The sequence below is a fragment of the Homalodisca vitripennis genome, unplaced genomic scaffold (assembly GCF_021130785.1).
Source record: "Homalodisca vitripennis isolate AUS2020 unplaced genomic scaffold, UT_GWSS_2.1 ScUCBcl_3324;HRSCAF=8789, whole genome shotgun sequence".
NCBI classification, from domain to species: Eukaryota; Metazoa; Arthropoda; class Insecta; order Hemiptera; family Cicadellidae; genus Homalodisca; species Homalodisca vitripennis.
This window is the reverse complement of record NW_025779436.1, coordinates 1-21763: the sequence shown is the minus strand read 5'-3', so window position 1 is coordinate 21763 and position 21763 is coordinate 1. Positions and strand designations below refer to the sequence as shown.

The window sequence follows — 21763 nt, the reverse complement described above, 5'->3', positions numbered from 1 at the left end:
GATTTCATCTTTAATTCGGATTCGTGGAGGCAACTAAGCCCCGCCTCCTTCGAAAATTGGCTTTAAATATATTTTTTTTAAATTTCGGCTACAAACTTGAAACAAAATTACTTTTCAAAAATAGTGGGCCTAGAAATTCTACAACCTTTTTCCTCCCCTCAGTTCATAAAAATTACCAGTTAAAATTTTGCTACTGCCGTACCTGATATATGTTATTTATAGACCAAATTTCTATTTATTGTGTTATTATTATATTATTTATTTATTATGTTATTGTCATTATTGGAATTATATTTATTGTTGTTATTTAGTTTTTAAGTTACGCGGTGCACCGTGGTGCTGCATAATTGTATTTTGCATGGAAATGTTTGCCACCTACTAATTATATTTCTTGTACTCGAAATCTTGTCTCGTTTTTGTCTCTTCCCACTAGTGGCATGTGATTGTTTTTTTTTTATGATTTGCTCCGAGTTTGGGAGGGGCACGCTTCCGAGGCCTCCTGTATTTTTCACTAACTTGGAACACTACAAAAGAAATACAATATCAGTTGCTTAGGTACTGCTGTGGAGCAGAGGGCTACCGTATGTGAAACAGGTCCTGTCCTAGCTCTAGACTGGGTGCCGAAATCACACTCATCATTTGCAATGTTGGCAAAAAGTGATCACAGGTTGCAGTTGCTCCCAATATTTAGCCCTCTCCTCCTCACTCTTGCTATCCACCAGACCCTTCAACATCTTCTTGATCATGCCTACAAAAGAAATACAATATCAGTTGCTTAGGTACTGCTGTGGAGCAGAGGGCCACCATATGTGAACAGGTCATGATTAACAACTGAGTTTAGGAGCTACTTGACCAATAGAAAGCAGGTGGTGGTTAAAATAAATATTGTCGACATAATAAAGTCCAATAAATTAGATCCTGTCCTTTGCCAGTTTCTAAGGGGTGTTCCACAGGGATCTGTACTTGGGCCTGTTCTTTTCACACTTTTTACTAACGATCTCCCTAAGTATCTAGAAGAATTTGCCACAACCTTAATGTAGGCTGATGACAAAAGTCTTACTTCTGTCTGAAAAATCTGCAGAACAACTAGATATCCAGTCAATTAACATGACTATGCAGTATTGCCAATATAACAACCTGGTAGTAAACAAAGCTAAGACTAAGCAAAATCATAATGGGCAGCAAAAAGGAACAAATATCTCACTTACCTAGTGTAAAGGTGGCAACAGAGCCAAATACTTAGGAGTGATAATAGATAAAGACCTCAGCTGGACACTGTGTATTGACAATCTATGTAGAAAACTGAATACTGCGATCTATATTATACCAGGGCTTAAGCTGAAATGTTACAGGCTCTTCAGACTTTTTAGCAATATTATTTGTCCTGTAGACCTTATTTAGCATTGGTGTTCAGCGGAGATTCCAACACCACATATAAAAAAAGTCTGAAGTTCTCGAATACTTTAGCCTCCAAAACCAATAATTACACTAATAAAATATACTGTTGTTAATATAGCTCAATATTAACCAATATTAAACAGATTTTTATGAAGAGGTTTGATTGAAAACGGTTTAGTTAGAAAATAAAATTTGTAACTTATTGTAAAAGTATACAAAAAAAGAAGAAAAAAAAGGCTTCTCTTAATATAAAATAGAAATAAAAACAGTATGGTGATTTTTCCTTTCATGAAAACAAGTGACTTTTAACTTTAGTTCATCTTTAAGAAAAACTTATTAGACCCTACCAACAACATTAAATCTGTAGTCTTCTTTGTTTTGTAAACACCAATGTTTAAACATCATTAAAATGGATTCCTTTCTATTAGTATCTTTAATAGAGATCATTAACCCTGGAACTGGCCATCATTTTTCCCAAAATAGCAGGCACTTTTTGGTGATTTTGTAAGGGTTTTGTATTTTAATCACTGCTCATCTATTTTTTAAGATAAAAAACATTTTAAAAACATCAATGTCTTTAGAAAAAAATGTAGTTTCCCAAAAAATATTAGTAAAGAATAAATTTTTCTCAAATGTATAGCACCCTCTCAGGTAGTATGAATTTTTTTAGAATAATTCTAAAATATACAAAAGTTTGCTTATATATCTGAATTACAAATTACAAAAAAATATTTAGGTAAAAGAAGTTTATTGGTACTTTTGAATAATATATCAATAAAAAACTACAAAATCTGAAAAAAAAAGTTTGTATAGCACTATTGTGTATACCATTGTGGACATTTTGGAATCTATTGGATGAACAAATATTTTTTTCTAAGAAATAAATATATGTAGAAGAGAAAAATATAATATTTATAGAAGTTTACATTGTATAGGATATTTCTTTTTTGGCACCAATCTTTTTTTTAAATTTTTACAAAAGTCAAAATTGCAAAATAAATGCCTAACGTTTTTTTTAGCTAACAATTTTCTTTTCATCCAAAAATTATTTGTATAGATAGTACATTTATTGAAGTTTACAAAAATGTACAACAATGTATTTTTATCTCTATTATGTTTTTGTTAAAAAAATAAAACAAGCGATGGTCATAGAAATAAAACGCTAATACCTTCAGAAAAAGTAAAAAAATTATTGTCTAAAATATATGAATATGCTTTTATAATAAATATCTTTGCATAAATTTAAATCAAAAATCCAACCTATTCACTAAAACTTAACCTAACCTCTAAAATTTTCACTTCACGAATTAAAAAAAAAAACACTAAACAAACTTTTATTTATACACACTAAATAACGAAAAGTAGTGTAAAATATCCAAATAAATAGCAAGCAATACACTAATACCGGGAATGGCGTAATAACAACAGAGAAATCGACATGGCAACCAAGCTATGCGTTGTTCTCTACTGGCTGAGTCGGTGATTGTGCAACAGAACAAAAATAAAATACTAGTTCATAGTATTCGTTGACGATACTGTTGCTTAGAGCAATTCTTCTTCATTGTTTTGATATGATTTTCACTATTTCCAGACAACGATAAAGTAACAAAATTAATAAAATATAATGAAGCTATTTTCGACGCATTAGGCATTTTGGGATTTTACAAAACACAAACTTTGCTTATTTTATAAACATTTATTTTCCTACTGGCTATTGAAAAAATGTTTCTGAAAGCCAAGAATACACTGTTTTCAATGACGACACTTACGATAGGGAATTTTGACAAACATACGGTAATTTTAGCGTGTCTGGAAATTACGCAAACAAATGGCAATTGGAAATGTGAACATCCAAGTTTTGAATTTTATAATGAAAGATTTAACGTAACTATAGAACGTTTTATGATATAATAAAACCTGATATATGAAACCTTGGATCTTTATCTTTAGATTTACGAATGTTTTACTTCAAACAAAGTAAAAATAGACTTGCTGTGAAAGATCATATTACGACATAGTTAATGCGTCGAAAATAGCTTAGTGACATTTTGAAACTGTAGTTAATGCGTCGATAATCGCTTAAAGCCAGTTCCAGGGTTAACAAATTGCTTAAATAGGTTATACTTAACAGTTTACGAATGTCTGTCATTTCAAAATAAAATCTGATTATAAAATACCCTCAAAAAATCTCCAGTAGTAGTTACAGATGCCAAGACAACATTTAGAAGCGTACAACGTTCGTATGCATGACACCCACGGCGCATCAGCACCGCTGTCATCGCAACAAGCATGGGCCGTTTCGTTGGATATTACTTTGGCATCAAAAAGTATAGATAATCTAGTTTGAATGTTAAGTACAAACTAACTAGTTGAATGAATGAACATAGTTGAACTATGTTGGAAAAACTGAAGAAAAAATACAAAACTGATAGATAAATAAACTAAACTTAACTAACTTAACCTGATATTTAACTTGACTTTGTTAATATAAATTATTATTATTAGTTTAACGAAGCTGTTACAATTCTCCATGAATGTAAATAAAAGAATGTTGTCTCTTGTCTATTTACAATGTTGGTAATTGAGCACAGGCTACAGTCGCTCCCCAAACTTGGCCCACACTTCCTCACTTAGATTGCTATCCACCATTTTAAAATCTCAAATATTTTGTTTACAATAAATATTATTTGTTATTTTATTAGATTGCACACAATAATGTAAGTTGAGTGATTATGGGCTATCTTGTATGTCAACACCCTCACAACTAAATAAATGTAATGGATACTGATCATGAGAATTATTTTCACCTAGTTTTAAATTACGTCCAATTGAGATTGGAAGGAGTAATGCAGACACAGTATTTACTCACTGTTGCTAGCGGCCAACTCTCTGTAGCCCACATCGTTCTTCTTGTCCACCGGGACGACAATGCCGGCTTTATGGAAAGTTGACGCCACTACCTTCTTACTCCGAGCTTCCATTGCTTTAGATGTTTTTTCTAAGCTGAAACCTTTCTCTTTGGCCCATGATGTCACAGTTTTTTGGAGCTGTGGTATTTTCATTCGTGAAAATGGATCAGTCTTTAACTCTTCAAAATAAGAACTGGAACAGAATTATATTAGTTAGCTGAAGTAAATCACATCCTAAATAAATATCAAGTATATCTACTTAGTTAAAGCTACTAAAATCATCATGGTTTAATAGTAAAGTTGTGGTTACGATATCAAGGAATGGTATGAAATTTAGTCAACTGCAGCTGTTAAAAAAAACAAAAATACAAAAGTAAATTATTAATTAAAAAATGCCAATAGGTGTGCATTGGTATTTTGGACTAATATAAAAACAACTGACTCTTTTTAGATATATTGTAAAATCTATTATATGTAATATGATTGTAAAATTTATAAAACTTTGGTAAACATTGTTACTCACCACACTTTGGATACAAGAACTGACATTTGTGTTACAAAACTATGAATGCTAAATTTTCTGTGACAGTACTGAAGAGAACTGTAGGGTTCAAACACATCTGGTCAGACGTTTCAAAGAAGTCATGAAGTTGTATCATGATGATGTTCTGATTCAATATGCCTTACTCATCACCAATGCCATAAAGGAAAGCATTTTCGGAAAAGGCAATAGTGATGCCAAAATCGTCCTGCCAACATTGAAAGATTTGTCTGATAGTGAAAGTGATAAAGGCCTAGACCCAACCTCAAATAATGGTGGTGGTGGATTTGACAATGGTTTGACTGTTTATAAAGGACCTGATTTTTCTACATTTTCCTTATACTTTAGTAGTTGGGTATAAGGAACCTCAGCAAAATAAAACTGTGAGTACTTCAGACACTTTTCAACTTTATTACTGTTGAAATATTATGTTTTTAAAAATTGTTGCTGAAACCAATTTTGTTATGCAGAAGAGAACATGGACAAGCAGAGACTACTTAGACCTAGATTTATCTGATCCACTTGGAAAAAACGTTTCATTAGAGAAGATTTTGGTGGTAACTTAAAGGCACTGAATCCAAAGCAATCTATACAAGATTATTTTTCGTCTGAATAGGTATTTCACCAACCGTTGTTTGTAAATGTATTTTCGAGAGACAGATTTTTTAGATATATCATATCATGATAAAATAAAAAACTTTAGTGTATCTTTTTTATATCTTGGACCAATAAATAGGTTAAAAATTGTAATAACTAAAAATTGGTGTATGTATACATATAATTGTTTGCTAGACATCTGTTATTTACTATATCAAAATAAATACATGCTGAGAGGTAAGGGAGGTAAAAACTCAAGAGCAAAGGGTTAAGTTTTTGATTGTGATAAACAATAGTAGATTAAATCACGATTTAAAAGTTACATTTTTTCATTTTATTATAAGAAAATCAAACAAATGAGAAATTTTTAAAAGACATTACAAATTTTAGATGCCTTTTAGTTACTGGACACTGCATATTACAAACTAGAAACTAAAAACAACTATAAACAATTACTCTATTAATAAGATACACGACTTCAAAGACATGCTTTCATCGATCTAAATGAGAGACAAATATTGCAACTTACTTTAATGCAGCAAAAAGATTTTGACCTCTAATTTTCAGTTCACCATTTTTTTCGGGATCTTTCGGGTTGAGGACGTTACTGGCGACAAAAACTGGCATCTCCTTTGGATCATCCCGAAAGTAACCCATATGGTAGCAACTCGAGTTTTCATTGCAGATTACCGTCTGTAACAGAGCTAACAATAACAATTGGAACATTATAATCCGGCATAATACTTAAAACAGTAGCAATTAAAACTTATTCTAATGTTACACACATAACTACACGATTAATAGACTATTGCTTTGCCCTTCATAGTATTTCCATTAAGTATAATAGGTAAAGGTACAAGCCTTAGAAACTGTACCATTCTTTGACACTTGCCCAAGTTATTTATTAATGTTGAGGGTGATTATTTTTATAGTGCAGGGATAAATATCTGACACACTGCAGTATCCCATGCGAGTATTCATTCAGTTATTTGCCCTCCATCCTCGTTATTGTTTATCTAGTTGTGAATTCCTCAATTTTTCCTGTCTATCAGATATAATTGTAAATAACGGAATTGATCTATCAAACAATAAAAATGTTGTTTGAGCTTTCTCAAAGTGTTGCAGGTTCTATTGTTCTACTGCTAGACAATTTACAAACAACCGACCTGAACGTAAACGGTATGATGTTTCATTCAAGCGACATCCTGTACTTACCATTAGAGAACTGAACATCACAATTTAACATCAAAAAGTAACATCACAGATCAGATCAGAGGGTGCTAAGATATAAAGTTTCCTTCTTTTTCTTGAAGCATGAGGAAAATATCTGTGACTCAAGTTCATGAATAAGTTTTATTAATCTTCATCCTGTTTCAAATTACCACAATAAGCTTCTGGGTTGAATTCATCAAGCCACTGTGCTGTGACGAAAGGCTTATTCACATATTCTAATGTTAACAAAAGTAGATTTTGAATTTTTCTGTAAAAATTAAATGTTTAATGCCTTGTGCATAAGGAAATTACAAGTGTTTAGTTAAACTGTCTTATATTTACGCTTGGCAAATCTCTATTAATTTTACTCTTAATTACACCAGAAAACTGTTTTTGTAAAAATATTAGTGTGATAATGTCAACAGAGTGATTTAAACACTTATACAATACTCCTGGATCAGGGTGTCCAGTAATGACCAAATCTAAAATTCAAGCACATTTCAAGGTTTTCAAGGCTCAAAATTATAAAATTCAAGGCTATAGTCGTGGTTTACTTTTGGCTCTTTATCGGTAACTAACAATTTTACAAGCCAAAATCAAGTCACGAAATAGTGTTTACTTTCCATGTAACAATAAAGATTTCTCAAATATTTAAGGCCTCTGTTTAAATTACTAATGTCCTTATACATTATTAACAACATTTTATAATTCGTTGTTGAAAAATTTACATTAAATGAGGTTTTTTTCAGAACCTATAACTTATAATTGAACTTCCTTGTGTTCAAAAACTTTGAACTGTAATCGTACCTATAAAATATGTTAATTTAATTATTTAAACAATACTATGCTTAATGTGGCATTTAATTTAGTTTAAAATGAATTTCAGTGTAATGTTACTATTACAAAAAATAGTAAAAAAAACGTTGTAGGCCTATACAAAATTATGATAAAGTACCAAAGCCTAATTTAATGTTTATATTGTAACAGTTTGTTACAAATACATTTTAATATCCAAATAGGTAAATGATTTCGATTTTTTTATTTGAAATCTGAAAACAAACCCTCAAAAACACAGGATAGTAAAGAAACAGTTTTTACTTTTAAGTTAAAGAAGTTTTACTTACACTTTCAACATCAAACCCAATACTATTCTAAACCAGTTGAGGGTTAGGTTAGTTTTAGGTGAATTAAGTTTCATAAAAAGAAAATAACTGTTAAAATAAATAAAAATATATTAATATTCATTTTGTAAAAAAGGATTAAACTCAAAAAGTCCAAAACATGGGTTATTAAAATGTTGAACCCTTTTTACAATTTTATTTTGTGTTAAAAAATAAATTTGTCACAGAAAAAGTGTTACTCTCTTTAGAAAACATGTGTGAAATTATAAAACTTTTTTAACAATTGAATTACTAACGATGTATTGCACCTTTACTCATTGCACAAATTAATTTAAACAAATAAGGCTATTGACAATAAGTTAAATGAAAACAACCATTAATAGTATAGCAAGGGTAAATAAACACCTAGATTACTAAAAAAGTGTTGTATTAATTATATATCTCAAATAAATTTAAAATAAATCCTGTAGGCATCCAATTGTACACCATAATTGATCACATGATCACGTTTTTCGATTACCTTAAATTGAAACATTTAATATTCATCACTATGTTTCAAAGAATTGGTAACCTCTTCAACATGCGAATATTATAAATACAATATATAGTCGCGTAGGTTATTTAGCCACTCTTCAAATTACTTTAACATCAAGCATATATAAATGCCATCTCTCGTCAAACCTACTACAACGCCATTTTTGGCGACTGCAACGAGAGCGAGTTACTTCCAAATTTCCTTTGTATCCTGTCAATTTCACATCGATGTGAACATAATGAAACTGTTGCTTCAATATATCTTCATTTGTGTTGAGCACGGCGTCCACTGCGACCGGCCCGGTCCAGCCCAGCCCGGACTTTTATACTCTGTCAAAATGCATACGATCAAATGAAAACCCGCCCACTGCGACCGGTCCGGCCTGGGCTGGACCGGGCCGGTCGCAGTTGGTGGGTGTCCATTTGATTGCGTGTATTTCGACTTCACAAAAAGGCCGAGCCGGGTTCACTCCAGCCTAGCACCGCCCACTGCGGCCGGCCCGGCCTATCCAGCCTCGGTTGGCTCTTCGGGTGCCGTGTGGGCCGAGTCTTTCCGGGCTGTGCCGGGCCGGTCGCAGTTGGTGGGTGTCCATTTGATTGCGTGTATTTCGGCTTCCCAAAAAGGCCGGGCCGGGTTCACTCCAGCCTAGCACCGCCCACTGCGGCCGGCCCGGCCTTTTTGTGATGTCGAAAATACACGCAATCAAATGGACACCCACCAACTGCGACTGGCCCGGCCTATTCAGCCTCGGTTGGCTCTTCGGGTGCCGTGTGGGCCGAGTCTTTCCGGGCTCTGCCGGGCCGGCCGCAGTGGGCGGGTGTCCATTTGATTGCGTGTATTTCGACTTCACAAAAAGGCCGGGCCGGGCCGCCCGCAGTGTGCGGGTGTCCATTTGATTGCGTGTATTCCGACTTCACAAAAAGGCCGGGCCGGGCCGCCCGCAGTGTGCGGGTGTCCATTTGATTGCGTGTATTCCGACTTCACAAAAAGGCCGGACCGGGCCGCCCGCAGTTGGGCGGGTGTCCATTTGATTGCGTGTATTTCGAGTTCACAAAAAGGTCGGGCCTGGCCGCCTGCAGTTGGGCGGGGTGTCCCATTTGATTGCGTGTATTTCGACTTCAACAAAAAGGTCGGGCCGGGCCGCTCGCAGTGTGCGGGTGTCCATTTCATTGCGTGTATTTCGACTTCACAAAAAGGCCGGGCCGGGTTCACTCCAGCCTAGCACCGCCCACTGCGGCCGGCCCGGCCTATCCAGCCTCGGTTGGCTCTTCGGGTGCCGTGTGGGCCGAGTCTTTCCGGGCTGTGCCGGGCCCGGTCGCAGTTGGTGGGTGTCCATTTGATTGCGTGTATTTCGGCTTCCCAAAAAGGCCGGGCCGGGTTCACTCCAGCCTAGCACCGCCCACTGCGGCCGGCCCGGCCTTTTTGTGATGTCGAAATACACGCAATCAAATGGACACCCACCAACTGCGACTGGCCCGGCCTATTCAGCCTCGGTTGGCTCTTCGGGTGCCGTGTGGGCCGAGTCTTTCCGGGCTGTGCCGGGCCGGCCGCAGTGGGCGGGTGTCCATTTGATTGCGTGTATTTCGACTTCTCAAAATGGCCGGGCCGGGCCGCCCGCAGTTGGGCGGGTGTCCATTTGATTGCGTGTATTTCGACTTCACAAAAAGGTCGGGCCGGGCCGCCCGCAGTTGGGCGGGTGTCCATTTGATTGCGTGTATTTCGACTTCACAAAAAGGTCGGGCCGGGCCGCCCGCAGTGTGCGGGTGTCCATTTCATTGCGTGTATTTAGACTTCACAAAAAGGCCGGGCCGCCCGCAGTGGACTGGTGTCCATTTGATTGCGTGTATTTTGACAAAAAGGCCGGGACGGTCACAGTGGGGCGTCTTGCATTAGAAACGGCAGCGGTATAAAAAAAAATCAAAACTCCCGATTTTATACAAAATTCAAGCATAATTCCCGCCCTTTTCAAGGCAGGTAAAATTCAAGCATAATTCCCGCTCTTCCCGATTTTCAAGGCTGCTGGACACCCTGTGGATACATTCAGAAAACAAACATTACAGCAAAGAGGTTATTTTATGAACAGTTTAATAGTCTATTGTATGACGGAGGCACAAAGCAGAAAGTGGTGATAAAGTACAGCAAAATGATTCAAGGTTATTTTATTTTAGTGCCAGGTTTCGAAGTGAAGATTAAATTCTTGTTTTCAGATGTTTCAAAATGTAATCATAATATTTAAATATGCCATACCTACGGATATTAAAGATTCAAGTCATCTTAATAAAACATGTTGTAGGTTCAATAGAGGACTGATTCTCATAATAAAATAGAAACACTTAAAAGTCCATCATACTACAAAATGTAACTGTTAAAATTAAAATTAGTACAGAAAATAACTAAAAAGAACATGAGCTTGATTTTTAAAAACAATAATCACCTGAAACTCAGGAGGATCGTAGTAGTACCTCCAGTGTTTTAGAAAATCTGGCAAATCCTCTTCATATACTTCGCTCACTTTCCCTGCCAAAACATCAAATGGCCCAACAAGTTTCAGCTTTATGGCTTTTAATGCATCTAAAATTAAAAAAACATAATATCAAAAATGTTAGGACTGTTCTGATCTGGGTTATCAGATGACTCAAGTATATTTAAAACTAATCTGATGTTTTCAAATACATACAGTCTTTGTGATAAAAGTTTCTATAAAATTAATTTACAAAATAAACGCTATGCAAGAAGACCCACAGACTTACATTGTATCATATGACATATCTCACATCTGCTTCTATTCTGAAAGTTTGTGTTGTTATAATGTGATGATATATCAAAAGTAATATCTTCCACTTATACAGAGAATACTTTTATAAATGACCCATTTTTATAAAATTATCAATCTTTCCAGATTAGGCGTACATTCAAAATTTTGATTACATGAAAATATATTGTCAAAATAACTTTTTTGAAAGTATTTAGATAATAGTACATTAAAAAATGTTATTTGATTGGTTCTTTAGTATTATTTTACTGTGCATAAAACAATAGACATTTTAGTAAATATATTTTCAAAATTAAATTTTTAGAATAAATTAATATTATTTCCAAGGAAAGAAAAAACTAGGTTAGGAAGAAACAGATTTTGTGTGGCTCCAATCTTGAACTATCAATCCGGTTTGGTTGCTTTAAGATATTGGTTTGCATCACTATATCTCTTAAATGTTGTGCAATAACCATCTAGGAACCTTACGGATGTGATATAGCAAAGTTTGTAGGAACAAAATTATGAATCCCTTTCATCGTATGATGGATGGTGTAGGAGGCTTAATAAAAAGAAATGCAGATGAGCTTGTCAACCACAGAAAAGGTTTCAACTCGGGCCACAGACCTTGTAGAAATGTTGAAAGGGAAAGAACAGTTTAAAAATCTCTGAGATCTGAAAATTTATAAATTTAACATTATATACAGTATATACAAGCTCGATAGCCATGGAAGAACGCTAAGACAAGCAAATATACGTTGATTACTATTGAGTTTTAATAATTCAATAAAAAAATTTGATTGCCAATTGTTATAAAAACAAGATTTATTATTTTTCAGCTGAAACAGCAGTCTTAACAATTTTTTTAGAAATGCTTCAAAGTCTAGAAAAAAGTGGTTTCTGGTTTAGTATAAATGGTCTTTGAAGAATGAAAGTAAAACTCAACATATTTTATTTAGCCTTAGTTCTTAATCCATTCCTTGCAATAGTCTTGACTTGCAGTCAAATGCTAAGTTATTGGTTATCACTTTGGATTGTAAGGTCTTGTGGAGTCCTGATGTGAGCAATGTTAGTAGTAGGTTGTCAAGAGTAATCTTTTTATTGAATCACTTAAAAATGTTAGTTAACAAATCCCAACTTAAATTAGCCTATTTTGCTTTTTTCCATAGCATTTTATCACATGCCTTTGTGGGGAAATGGCCAGGATGTCAATATGGTTTTATTGTTATAGAAATGGGTTACTAGAATCATAACAAGTTCACCTTGTTTAGCTAACTGTAGATGTTTATTTACTAGTAAAGGAATACTCACATTTTTCAATCAGATCATTTTTGTAACCCAATGAAAAGTAAAACAAGACATTCACAATATTATCAGTTAAGAAGTTCTGTTCTGTTCTGTTCATTTTACAATAAAAAGCCATAAGATTGACCAACCTCAATGTAGGTTAAGTAAGGCCTAAAATAGTCTGTCATGTTTAATAAGTTACCTGTATCATCAAGTTATGTAGATGTAAGAACTTTTAGGGTTGCGATGCATAGCTGGTTTGTAAGAAATAATTTTTTATATATTACGAGATGTTTTAAACAACAGTAGATAAAATGCTTTAAATAATTATTTATAGGACTATTTTATCTGTTCTGACCTTCTGTAATTATTAATTTCGAAACTCTACCTTAATTTTAATTATAACTTTAACCTTTAACTGCCTAACTGTGATATTAAGACTAGATTTCTTTACTTGCTCTCTTGAGTTTTTAAGTAGTGAACGGCAGCCACATTTTAAAATAGGTTAGGTCTAATTGCTGCTGTGACGTTGTCTTTTTTGCTTATTTATATAAACTGTAATTTGGCAATAAAAATTATTCCTCATGGTTTCATTTTAAATTCCAGTTTCTCTCTTAATTTCATGACGCTTATAAACTCTTTATATTCTATCAATGAGTTTGCCTTAGTGCAGAAATAAAATTAAGAATAAAAAACAGTTTGATTAAATTAATAGTGAGAACTGGAGTTTTATAAATATTAATATCATTAGTTGAGTACTTTGTGATCAAGACTTAACTAAACATTCAGCTAATTAATTGTTAATAAATAATATTAAACAGATTTTTACTTGATAGTAGGGCTCCACAAATCAAAAGATGCTTGGCAGTATTTTTTTTTAAACACAGCATAATATTTGTACCAAACAAGTAGAGGATTTTTAACTTGTTAGCTAGCTCCTTAATAGACAAAAAAATTATTTTAATTTTTTTACTCCAGTTTATTTTTTAACAGAGGAAGATGAAAACCAAGCTTTCTTTACCCAATGAATTGACAAAAGAATGTGGGAGCAAAAAAAGTATATAATCAGACAGTGTTTTACATTAGCGGGTAGACCTTAGTAAGCGGCCTACACTCATTATTCGGTTGTTTTCACGAACTGTTAGATGATTTTATCCAAAGGCATAATTCAATATTACAATTTATTTAACTTGGCATATGATATGAAAAGGGCGATGAATATGAGGAAAATATGTGAGATATCTCTCACATGTGATGAGATAGGCTTCAACATGTACGGTTGGCTCCTGGTAAGCCATAAGGAGAATTCTTTCCTCCATTTCACAAAAGCTGTTACTCATTGATATCAAACTGGGCAAGTTATAAATATTGTAAGGTTTCTTTGTTCTGTAAGTCTAGGCCTTAGTTGGTTTTGTTGTTTTGTAATGTTAGTGTTAAATTTGCTTTAAAAATTGTAATAAACGAGATTCTTCTTGTTATGGTAATTTATTATAATTCTTATTGTGTACAATTTTTTCATATCGAACAATTTGACAAAAACAACTGAATAACGTGTGTAGGCCACTTGCTAAAGTCTCCCCTCATCAGCAAATGAGTTTGCAATTATTTTGTGTTTTCTTAACTTCAGAGATGAAGCCTAATAATGAAACTTTTAATAAACATTGTATTATTTCACTGAATTAAATTATATAGTTATTAAGTTGTTTTTCTTACAGTGTTACCCGATATTATAAGACCTCACCTGGTAGTATCTCTGTAAAAAGGGCTTGAATAGAAAACATGACAGCAACACATTCTCCAGAGAAAGGGTATATTACTTAAGTTAGTTAATAAAGGAATCTTGTAAATAATTTGTTTTAATGTTGCTTTTTAACATAAAAGTTATCATCTACAGTTCATTATTTAAAAATTTTTTTAAAATTTAGTTCAGATGAAAAGATGTACTGAAGTGAAGTTTTGAACACCTTGATACCTCCATATTAGATTTTCAGTTATCAGCCCTTTTTACATAGACCTCCTCGTTATTTTGAGTAACATGATCAAAGCGACTAACTTGTTGGATCATTTTTGTTCATAGTTTCACACATTTCCCAGAAGCTGAAGAAATCAGGTGGCATTTCAAATAGAAATAATTGCTTAATAAGCTCCTTATTGTTAGTTTCCAATTCAACTTTTTTTGATTCCAAAGTTCGAACTTTGTTTTTTAGCAATATACATTTTAAAGTATCATTAATCTCTATAGATTCCTTTTCTTTTGATTTTTTCGGAGGCTCTGAATGGTTATCCCTTTCTTTATTACTGGGTAGAGTGGTTGATACATCACTTGTGTCAAGCTTTCGTTTTTTTAGCTGGCTTTTCAGGACTCGTATCTCTGACCTAAAACATAAACATTACCACTTCAGAACTCAGGATTATTTGAGCACCAACCTTTTGCGTGATAGCTAAGTCAGTTTAAATAATCACAGCTTGCCTAACTATAACTAACACTTGCAGATAAATGAAGCTATGGGTAGACTAGGTTGGGGATGTGCTTGAGAGTTATGAATAATAAGTTTTGATTGTTTAACCTCAAATTAACAATAAATAGTATAGTAAGAATACCTTTATATGAATTAACTGTAACATATAGGTGCGGGTAAAGTTGTGAGTGTTATGCTTAGGAGTTGACAATGTTGGTTTAAAGAAATAAAACTTATATATAAGAAAAGAGCTAAATTGAAAGAAGTTTTTGTTAGTTAAACTGCATAACATGTTTATTGTAGGCCTATATTTGAGATGATCAGTAATAATTGGTAATAAGCTAAGAAATTACTACCGGTGCACTTATGAATTGTCGAGTGTTTACCCTTTAACCACAGCTATACACAATTTGAAATTACAATTTTTTAAAATTGGTTAACCAGCTTGTCAATTTTTCAATTTGAATAAAACACCTCCTGATGAACTTTTGTAAAATGAACGTGTTGTGTCTGATTATGCTGTTGAATGTACAAACTACACAAAATGTACGTGAGGTAAAAGTCAAATTATGAAGCATTGATTTTAATGAAACAAAAGTAGGTAAATAGAAATATAACCGTATACAAATATATACACAATTTGAAATTACAATTTTTTAAATTGGTTAAACCAGCTTGTCAATTTTTCAATTTGAATAAAACACCTCCTGATGAACTTTTGTATAATGAACATGTTGAGGTCTGATTATGCTGTTGAATGTACAAACTACAGAAAATGTACGTGAGGTAAAAGTCAAATTATAAAGCATTGATTTTAATGAAACAAAAGTAGGTAAATAGAAATATAACCGTATACAAATATATACACAATTTGAAATTACAATTTTTAAATTGGTTAACCAGCTTGTCAATTTTTCAATTTGAATAAAACACCTCCTGATGAACTTTTGTATAATGAACATGTTGAGTCTGATTATGCTGTTGAATGTACAAACTACAGAAAATGTACGTGAGGTAAAAATTCAAATTATAAAGCATTGATTTTAATGAAACAAAAGTAGGTAAATAGAAAATATAACCGTGGACAAGTAATACAGGGCAATTGAATTTTTGAAGTAATTGAGCAAGAAACTTTATAATAGTTTCATGGTTCTTGTCACAACATGAGCAGTTGTTACCACTTATAAAAAAATTAAATTTAACCTATACGAGGGCTCACGTAAGTCTGAGCTTGGATTCCGGTGTTATCTCAAGGAATGAATTCTTTTTTTTCTGACCGAACTGAAGAGTGCCGCCGAAGGCAGGTGTTTTCCCATAGGTTGAAAGTTGGTTCAGATCATAAACCCTCTGCCTACCACTGCGGACTTCGGTAACTCGCACTTTTAGTATAAAAGAAAATTTTCTCTTGAGATACAACCTAAAATCAAGCTCCATCACGTTAATACTCATAGGGTTAAATTTAACTGTTTCTACCTATAACATATCTGCAAATGTGACTTATTGTTCCATTTGTGTACCATGATTCTCATTATCTATGTTTTCCAGTACTATCTACAGCAGATAACCTATCTAAGCATTCCATGGTTCCTTCAGTGCTGGATTAAATACAATTTCTTTGTATTGGTACTTCCATGCCTTATAGAAACTATGGCATTCATTATTCAAATATCGTGTTTTCAGAGTCAGCATAGTCAAAACTTTTAGCGAGGACACATTCTGTAGATTAATGAGCAGGAGGAAAACTGCTAAACATTTACTTTAAGGGAGCATTTTGCCATTCTGGATTGTTATGTAATAACAATTAGTAGATAGTGACAGAGCATTACTTGTTAGCTTCATTAGATATTATAAATTATCTAGTCTTCCAAGACTTGTAATTGTATAAACTTAAAAATTTGTTTAATTCATTTTTTAATAAAATATTTTAATAGTAAATAGTCCCTCCTGCTCAGTTGGAAGAAGTAAGTAGATTTTGTGAAAATAGAAATATAAATAATTATTTCTTAATAATATGTAATCAATACCTCAAAACCGTTCCAGATACAATAAAACTGCAAATTACAAAAAGTTTAGAAATATCATTCCAAAATACTTTTCTAGATCCATAAATAACTGAGTTTTGGATTTTTAAAAGTTTGATTCCAACATGCTATATTGGAATGAAATTGCACACCAAATTGTTTAATGAAAGTGGTCATTAAACATGGCACCCAGAGATATTTATAACAAAGTTCAACACATTCAATGCTGGCTAGATATCGTCATACTCACCCTATGTGCTGACTTTTTATTTTGTTATATAAACATTCACATGTGTGAACAGGACTCTGCTGAGTTTGATTGACTCAGTGTGTGTTACAGGGCAAACATAACTTCCTAGTGAGAAAAACACTATCTACATACAGAAAATACATCTAACTGTCTAATTTGACCCAAATAAAAGACGTTTTTGTTCATTTAGAGTATCTAAGAATAAAAGTTCATATCAAACTGACAGAGGTTCCTCTGGCCATAAGGGTGGGCAACATATGAAAAAATCCCTCTAAGTAAAAAATCAAATTCTGAATGATCTAATAATGAATGCCTCCGGCCATTACTGCTGTATGGGAAACGCAGCTTGAAAAAAAACAAACAAATATTGAAAACTCTAATAAACGATAACTCCTCACTAACTTGCAAGAAAAGAAGTTCCACTTTGCATGTTTCTAAAATTTCATTATATGTCATTTTCATACCCTAAAACCTTATATTGTTTTATTTAGAAGGACAATAGCAATAGGTTAATAAAACAACAATAACAACATGGCTGACTGCCAACATTCTCAGTAAAAGTGCTCTCAAGAAACAGTAAAATAGTGATGGTTTTAGGTTCAATCAACAAATAACCTCTAATCAGCACCTTACCTGGAGTACCGTGAGTCCATACACTAAAAAACTTATCACTTACAACACAAGATAAGTGGAAATACTTAACTTATTAAAACACTTGCCACAAGCTGACCTAATTTTTTGAAGTAAGCACATTTCATTTTAACAATCCAGATTGTGACAGTAATATTTTCAAATGAACAGAACTCCCATTACCATCTAGGATTTCTGAGAAACTAAAAGAGGACAAATTTTTAATATTATTTTATAAAGTAATTAACACTATTAAAAAATCACCAAATCTGGTGTGACGTCATAACCAACTCAATGCTGCTAGATAAGTCAACTTCCAACACTACACCAGTAGACCAATAGGAGGACAGACAGACAGCTAGAGCAAGTGTGGTCAAGCAGGCGAGAGCAGTAACCTCACCTGCTGACTGTGTGTCTGCTGATAACTGACCTCAGACATCTGCTCGCTATTCATTGCATGGCCACCGATGAAACTGTTTGCTTTACCATAACTTGAACTTCTCTTTCAAAAATAATTCATTTTTGTTAATCATATCTTTCTTACTACTGTACACAAAAATGCCCACAAAATAATCCATGCGGTAACTGTGGCATTGGAGTTAGATTTTCAGGTATAAAATGTACAAGTTCTTGCAAAAAATTGGTACCATGCAGGATGTCAAAAATGTCATAGAAAAGAACCTGAAAAAATGGACTCCCCAGGGAAATTGGGAAATGGCAATGCATAAATTTGCAGAGGAGCAGAAAAATCAGCCTCACCTATCCGAAACAAGTATTACCTGAATCACTCTCTTTAAATAGCTCTGATACCATCCAAGAACTAAAAATTAACTTAATTGAAAATAATTTTCTAGAAAATTCGAACAGGTCAAGAGGATGAACTAGAAATGGCTGCAAAAATAGGATCAGCGTTAGTAGAAGAAAATGAACTCTTTAAAAGAAGAAACACTCAAGCTAAAGACCAAACTGGAGCATCATGGAGGAAAAGATTTGACGAAATAGAAAATGAAGAAAACAGAAATACATAAAACAAAATAGAAAAACCTTTTTACAGCTAAATGCAGACGTTGAAGCTCAACTCACTAAAGAGAAAAAAACTTCCCCAAGAAGCGCAATTTATCTATGAGGAACATGACCTTAAAACTAAGTCAACTTATTGATGGCTATGTAACAAGAATAGCGGAGCTTGAAAAAAATATCTCAACACTGCAAAAGAAAACTGAAAATCAAGGAAGAAACTAAGTCTGCCACTTTTCAAGATTCTATGACGCAAAACTTCCCCTCCTAACGAAAATAATTAAAGAATAGTCCCTCATCCCTCCTACTTGAAATGTCAGGTATCAAAACAAAACTTGATCGGATAGAGATAGCTATTAATACTTTAACTTCAGGAGACAGCCAAACCTGCAATGAAAAACTGTTTAACACCTTGACAGAAATGTAACTCACACCTGACTTCAGGAGCCAGCCAAACCTGCCAACAAAAACTGAAGAACCCTTGACAGACTGTAACCCACACCTGACCTTCAGGAGCCAGCCAAACCTGCCAACAAAAACTGAAGAACCCCTTGACAGACTGTAACCCACACTTTACTTCAGGAGCCAGCCAAACCTGCCAACAAAAACTGAAAGAATCCCTTGACAGACTGTAACCCACACTTTTACTTCAGGAGACAGCCAAACCTGCCAACAAAAACTGAAGAATCCCTTGACAGACTGTAACCCACACTTGACTTCAGGAGCCCAGTCCAAACCTGCCATCAAAAACTGAAGAATCCCTTGACAGACTGTAACCCACACTTTTACTTCAGGAGACAGCCAAACCTGCCATCAAAAACTGAAGAATCCCTTGACAGACTGTTAACCCACACTTTACTTCAGGAGCCAGCCAAACCTGCCATAAAAAAACTTGAAGAATGTTTTAACAGAATGTAACCCACACTTGACTTCAGGAGCCAGCCAAACCTGCCAACAAAAACTGAAGAATCCCTTGACAGACCTGTAACCCACACTTGACTTCAGGAGCCAGCCAAACCTGCCATCAAAAACTGAAGAATCCCTTGACAGACTGTAACCCACACTTTACTTCAGGAGACAGCCAAACCTGCATCAAAAACTGAAGAATCCCTTGACAGGACTGTAACCCACACTTTACTTCAGGAGCCAGCCAAACCTGCCATCAAAAAACTGGAGAACCCTTTGATAGACTGTAACCCACACTTGACTTCAGGAGCCAGCCAAACCTGCCAACAAAAACTGAAGAATCCCTTGAACAGACTGTAACCCACACTTTACTTTCAGGAGACAGCCAAACCTGCCATCATAAACTGAAGAATCCCTTGACAGACTGTAACCCACACTTTTACTTCAGGAGCCAGCCAAACCTGCCATCAAAAACTGGAGAACCCTTTGATAGACTGTAAACCCACACTTGACTTCAGGAGCCAGCCAAACCTGCCAACAAAAACTGAAGAACCCCTTAACAGACTGTAACCCACACTTTACTTCAGGAGCCAGCCAAACCTGCCATAAAAAACCTGAAGAATGTTTTAACAGAATGTAACCCACCACTTGACTTCAGGAACCAGCCAAACCTTGCCAAGAAAAACTGAAAAACACTTTGACTGAATGCAGCCCACACCTGACCTCAGGAATTTACCAAACCTGCAAACAAAAAACTGCCAGGACGGACAAGGACATGGAGAGCCAAGTCTTCGGTACAAAATAAACAAATTTAAATACTCAAGCAAGAGCATATGCTCTCCAAGCAAACCGAAGGCAAGAAAGCAAAATATGTTTTAGTGTCTCCCTTCAAGTGGCAAAAGCTGGCAGTAAATAAAATACTTTGGGACTTCAAAAAACCTGCCAACTTGGAACGTAAAAATGAAGCTAAGTAACTCCCCACCACTAAACTCAAAATTAAAGAAAAGTGATGAAGATTATGAGGAATTCTTCCTAAAATACATTACATTCTACATGGAGCACATGAAAGAAACACTATGGCTATACTGGAGCCTGTGATGACCTATCACAGTCCAACCATAAGTCTCAGTCCGTTTCAACCGAAAATCAGTCACAGATGCCCCCATCCCCTACAGTGTGCTTTGCAAGACCAAAACACAGTCCATTTTTTAGAACAAAGACAAGTAAAAGAAAGCAAATTCAAAAAATTGAATAAAAGTCAAACCAGAAGTACTTCTCATAAAAACAACAACTACAGTATGTCAGTACTTCACCAAAACATCGATGGTCTTTGTAACAAAATCGAAAGACTAAACTCACCACCTTGAGGTCCTTACACCTAGTGTTGTCATACTTACAGAAAATGGTTCTAAAAGAAGAAGAGCTCAGAAACATAAAGCTACAAAAAAACTATACTTTATTATCTGCCTTCTGTAGGAAAACCCATGCTAAAGGAGGTGTAGCAATTTACATTAAAAGTGCCCTAAGAAAGTCATGACAGAACATCACATAGACACAACATCTTTTTGTGAAGAGTTAATTTGCGAGATAGAAACTGTGTCGTTTAACTGTAAACAACCTGCAGTTATTATACATATTAGGCACATACAGGTCTCCAAGTGGACAGCTTGAAGATTTTCAAAATATTATGTCAAGGACTTTTAGCGGACACCAAAGCATACAGTAAATTTCTCATCATAATGGGAGAACTGTAAATGTTTGATATGCTTAAGGAAACCTCTGATAACAAACTAATTAATGACATGCTATTAAGTTCAATACCACAAAGACTTACCCCTGCAAGCTACTAGGATTACCAGCTCCACACAGTCCTCTATTGATTGGGTGTGCACAAAATAGCTTGGAACTTGTTGTACAAGTGGAAGTACTACAAACTGGACTCTCTGACCACAGAGCTCAGCTGTGTACCCTAAACATCCCTACAAAAGAAAAACCAACAGTTTCTGTTACAAGATCCAGGTTCAATGATGACAATATGGCAGTGCTAAAATCTCTCTTACAAGGGCAAAACTGGGACAATGTCAGGAATGCACACCACCTACAAGATGCTTATGATACTTTTTCTAAG

General features: G+C 34.5%; 1 protein-coding gene across 1 annotated transcript in view; it reads right to left on the bottom strand.

The window, feature by feature from the left end:
* The window catches only part of LOC124372471 (histone PARylation factor 1-like), a gene marked incomplete at its 5' end in the record, with an annotated part of 33653 nt that extends 12039 nt beyond the window's left edge, over nt 1–21614 (bottom strand). The window contains 6 exons of the mRNA XM_046830874.1: nt 4268–4500; nt 5975–6138; nt 10748–10884; nt 14406–14728; nt 19164–19324; nt 21492–21614. Coding sequence (XP_046686830.1) covers nt 4268–4500; nt 5975–6138; nt 10748–10884; nt 14406–14728; nt 19164–19324; nt 21492–21614 — 1141 coding nt within the window. The remainder of the gene's footprint in view (nt 1–4267; nt 4501–5974; nt 6139–10747; nt 10885–14405; nt 14729–19163; nt 19325–21491) is intronic.
* Between the last annotated feature and the right edge of the window lie 149 nt (nt 21615–21763).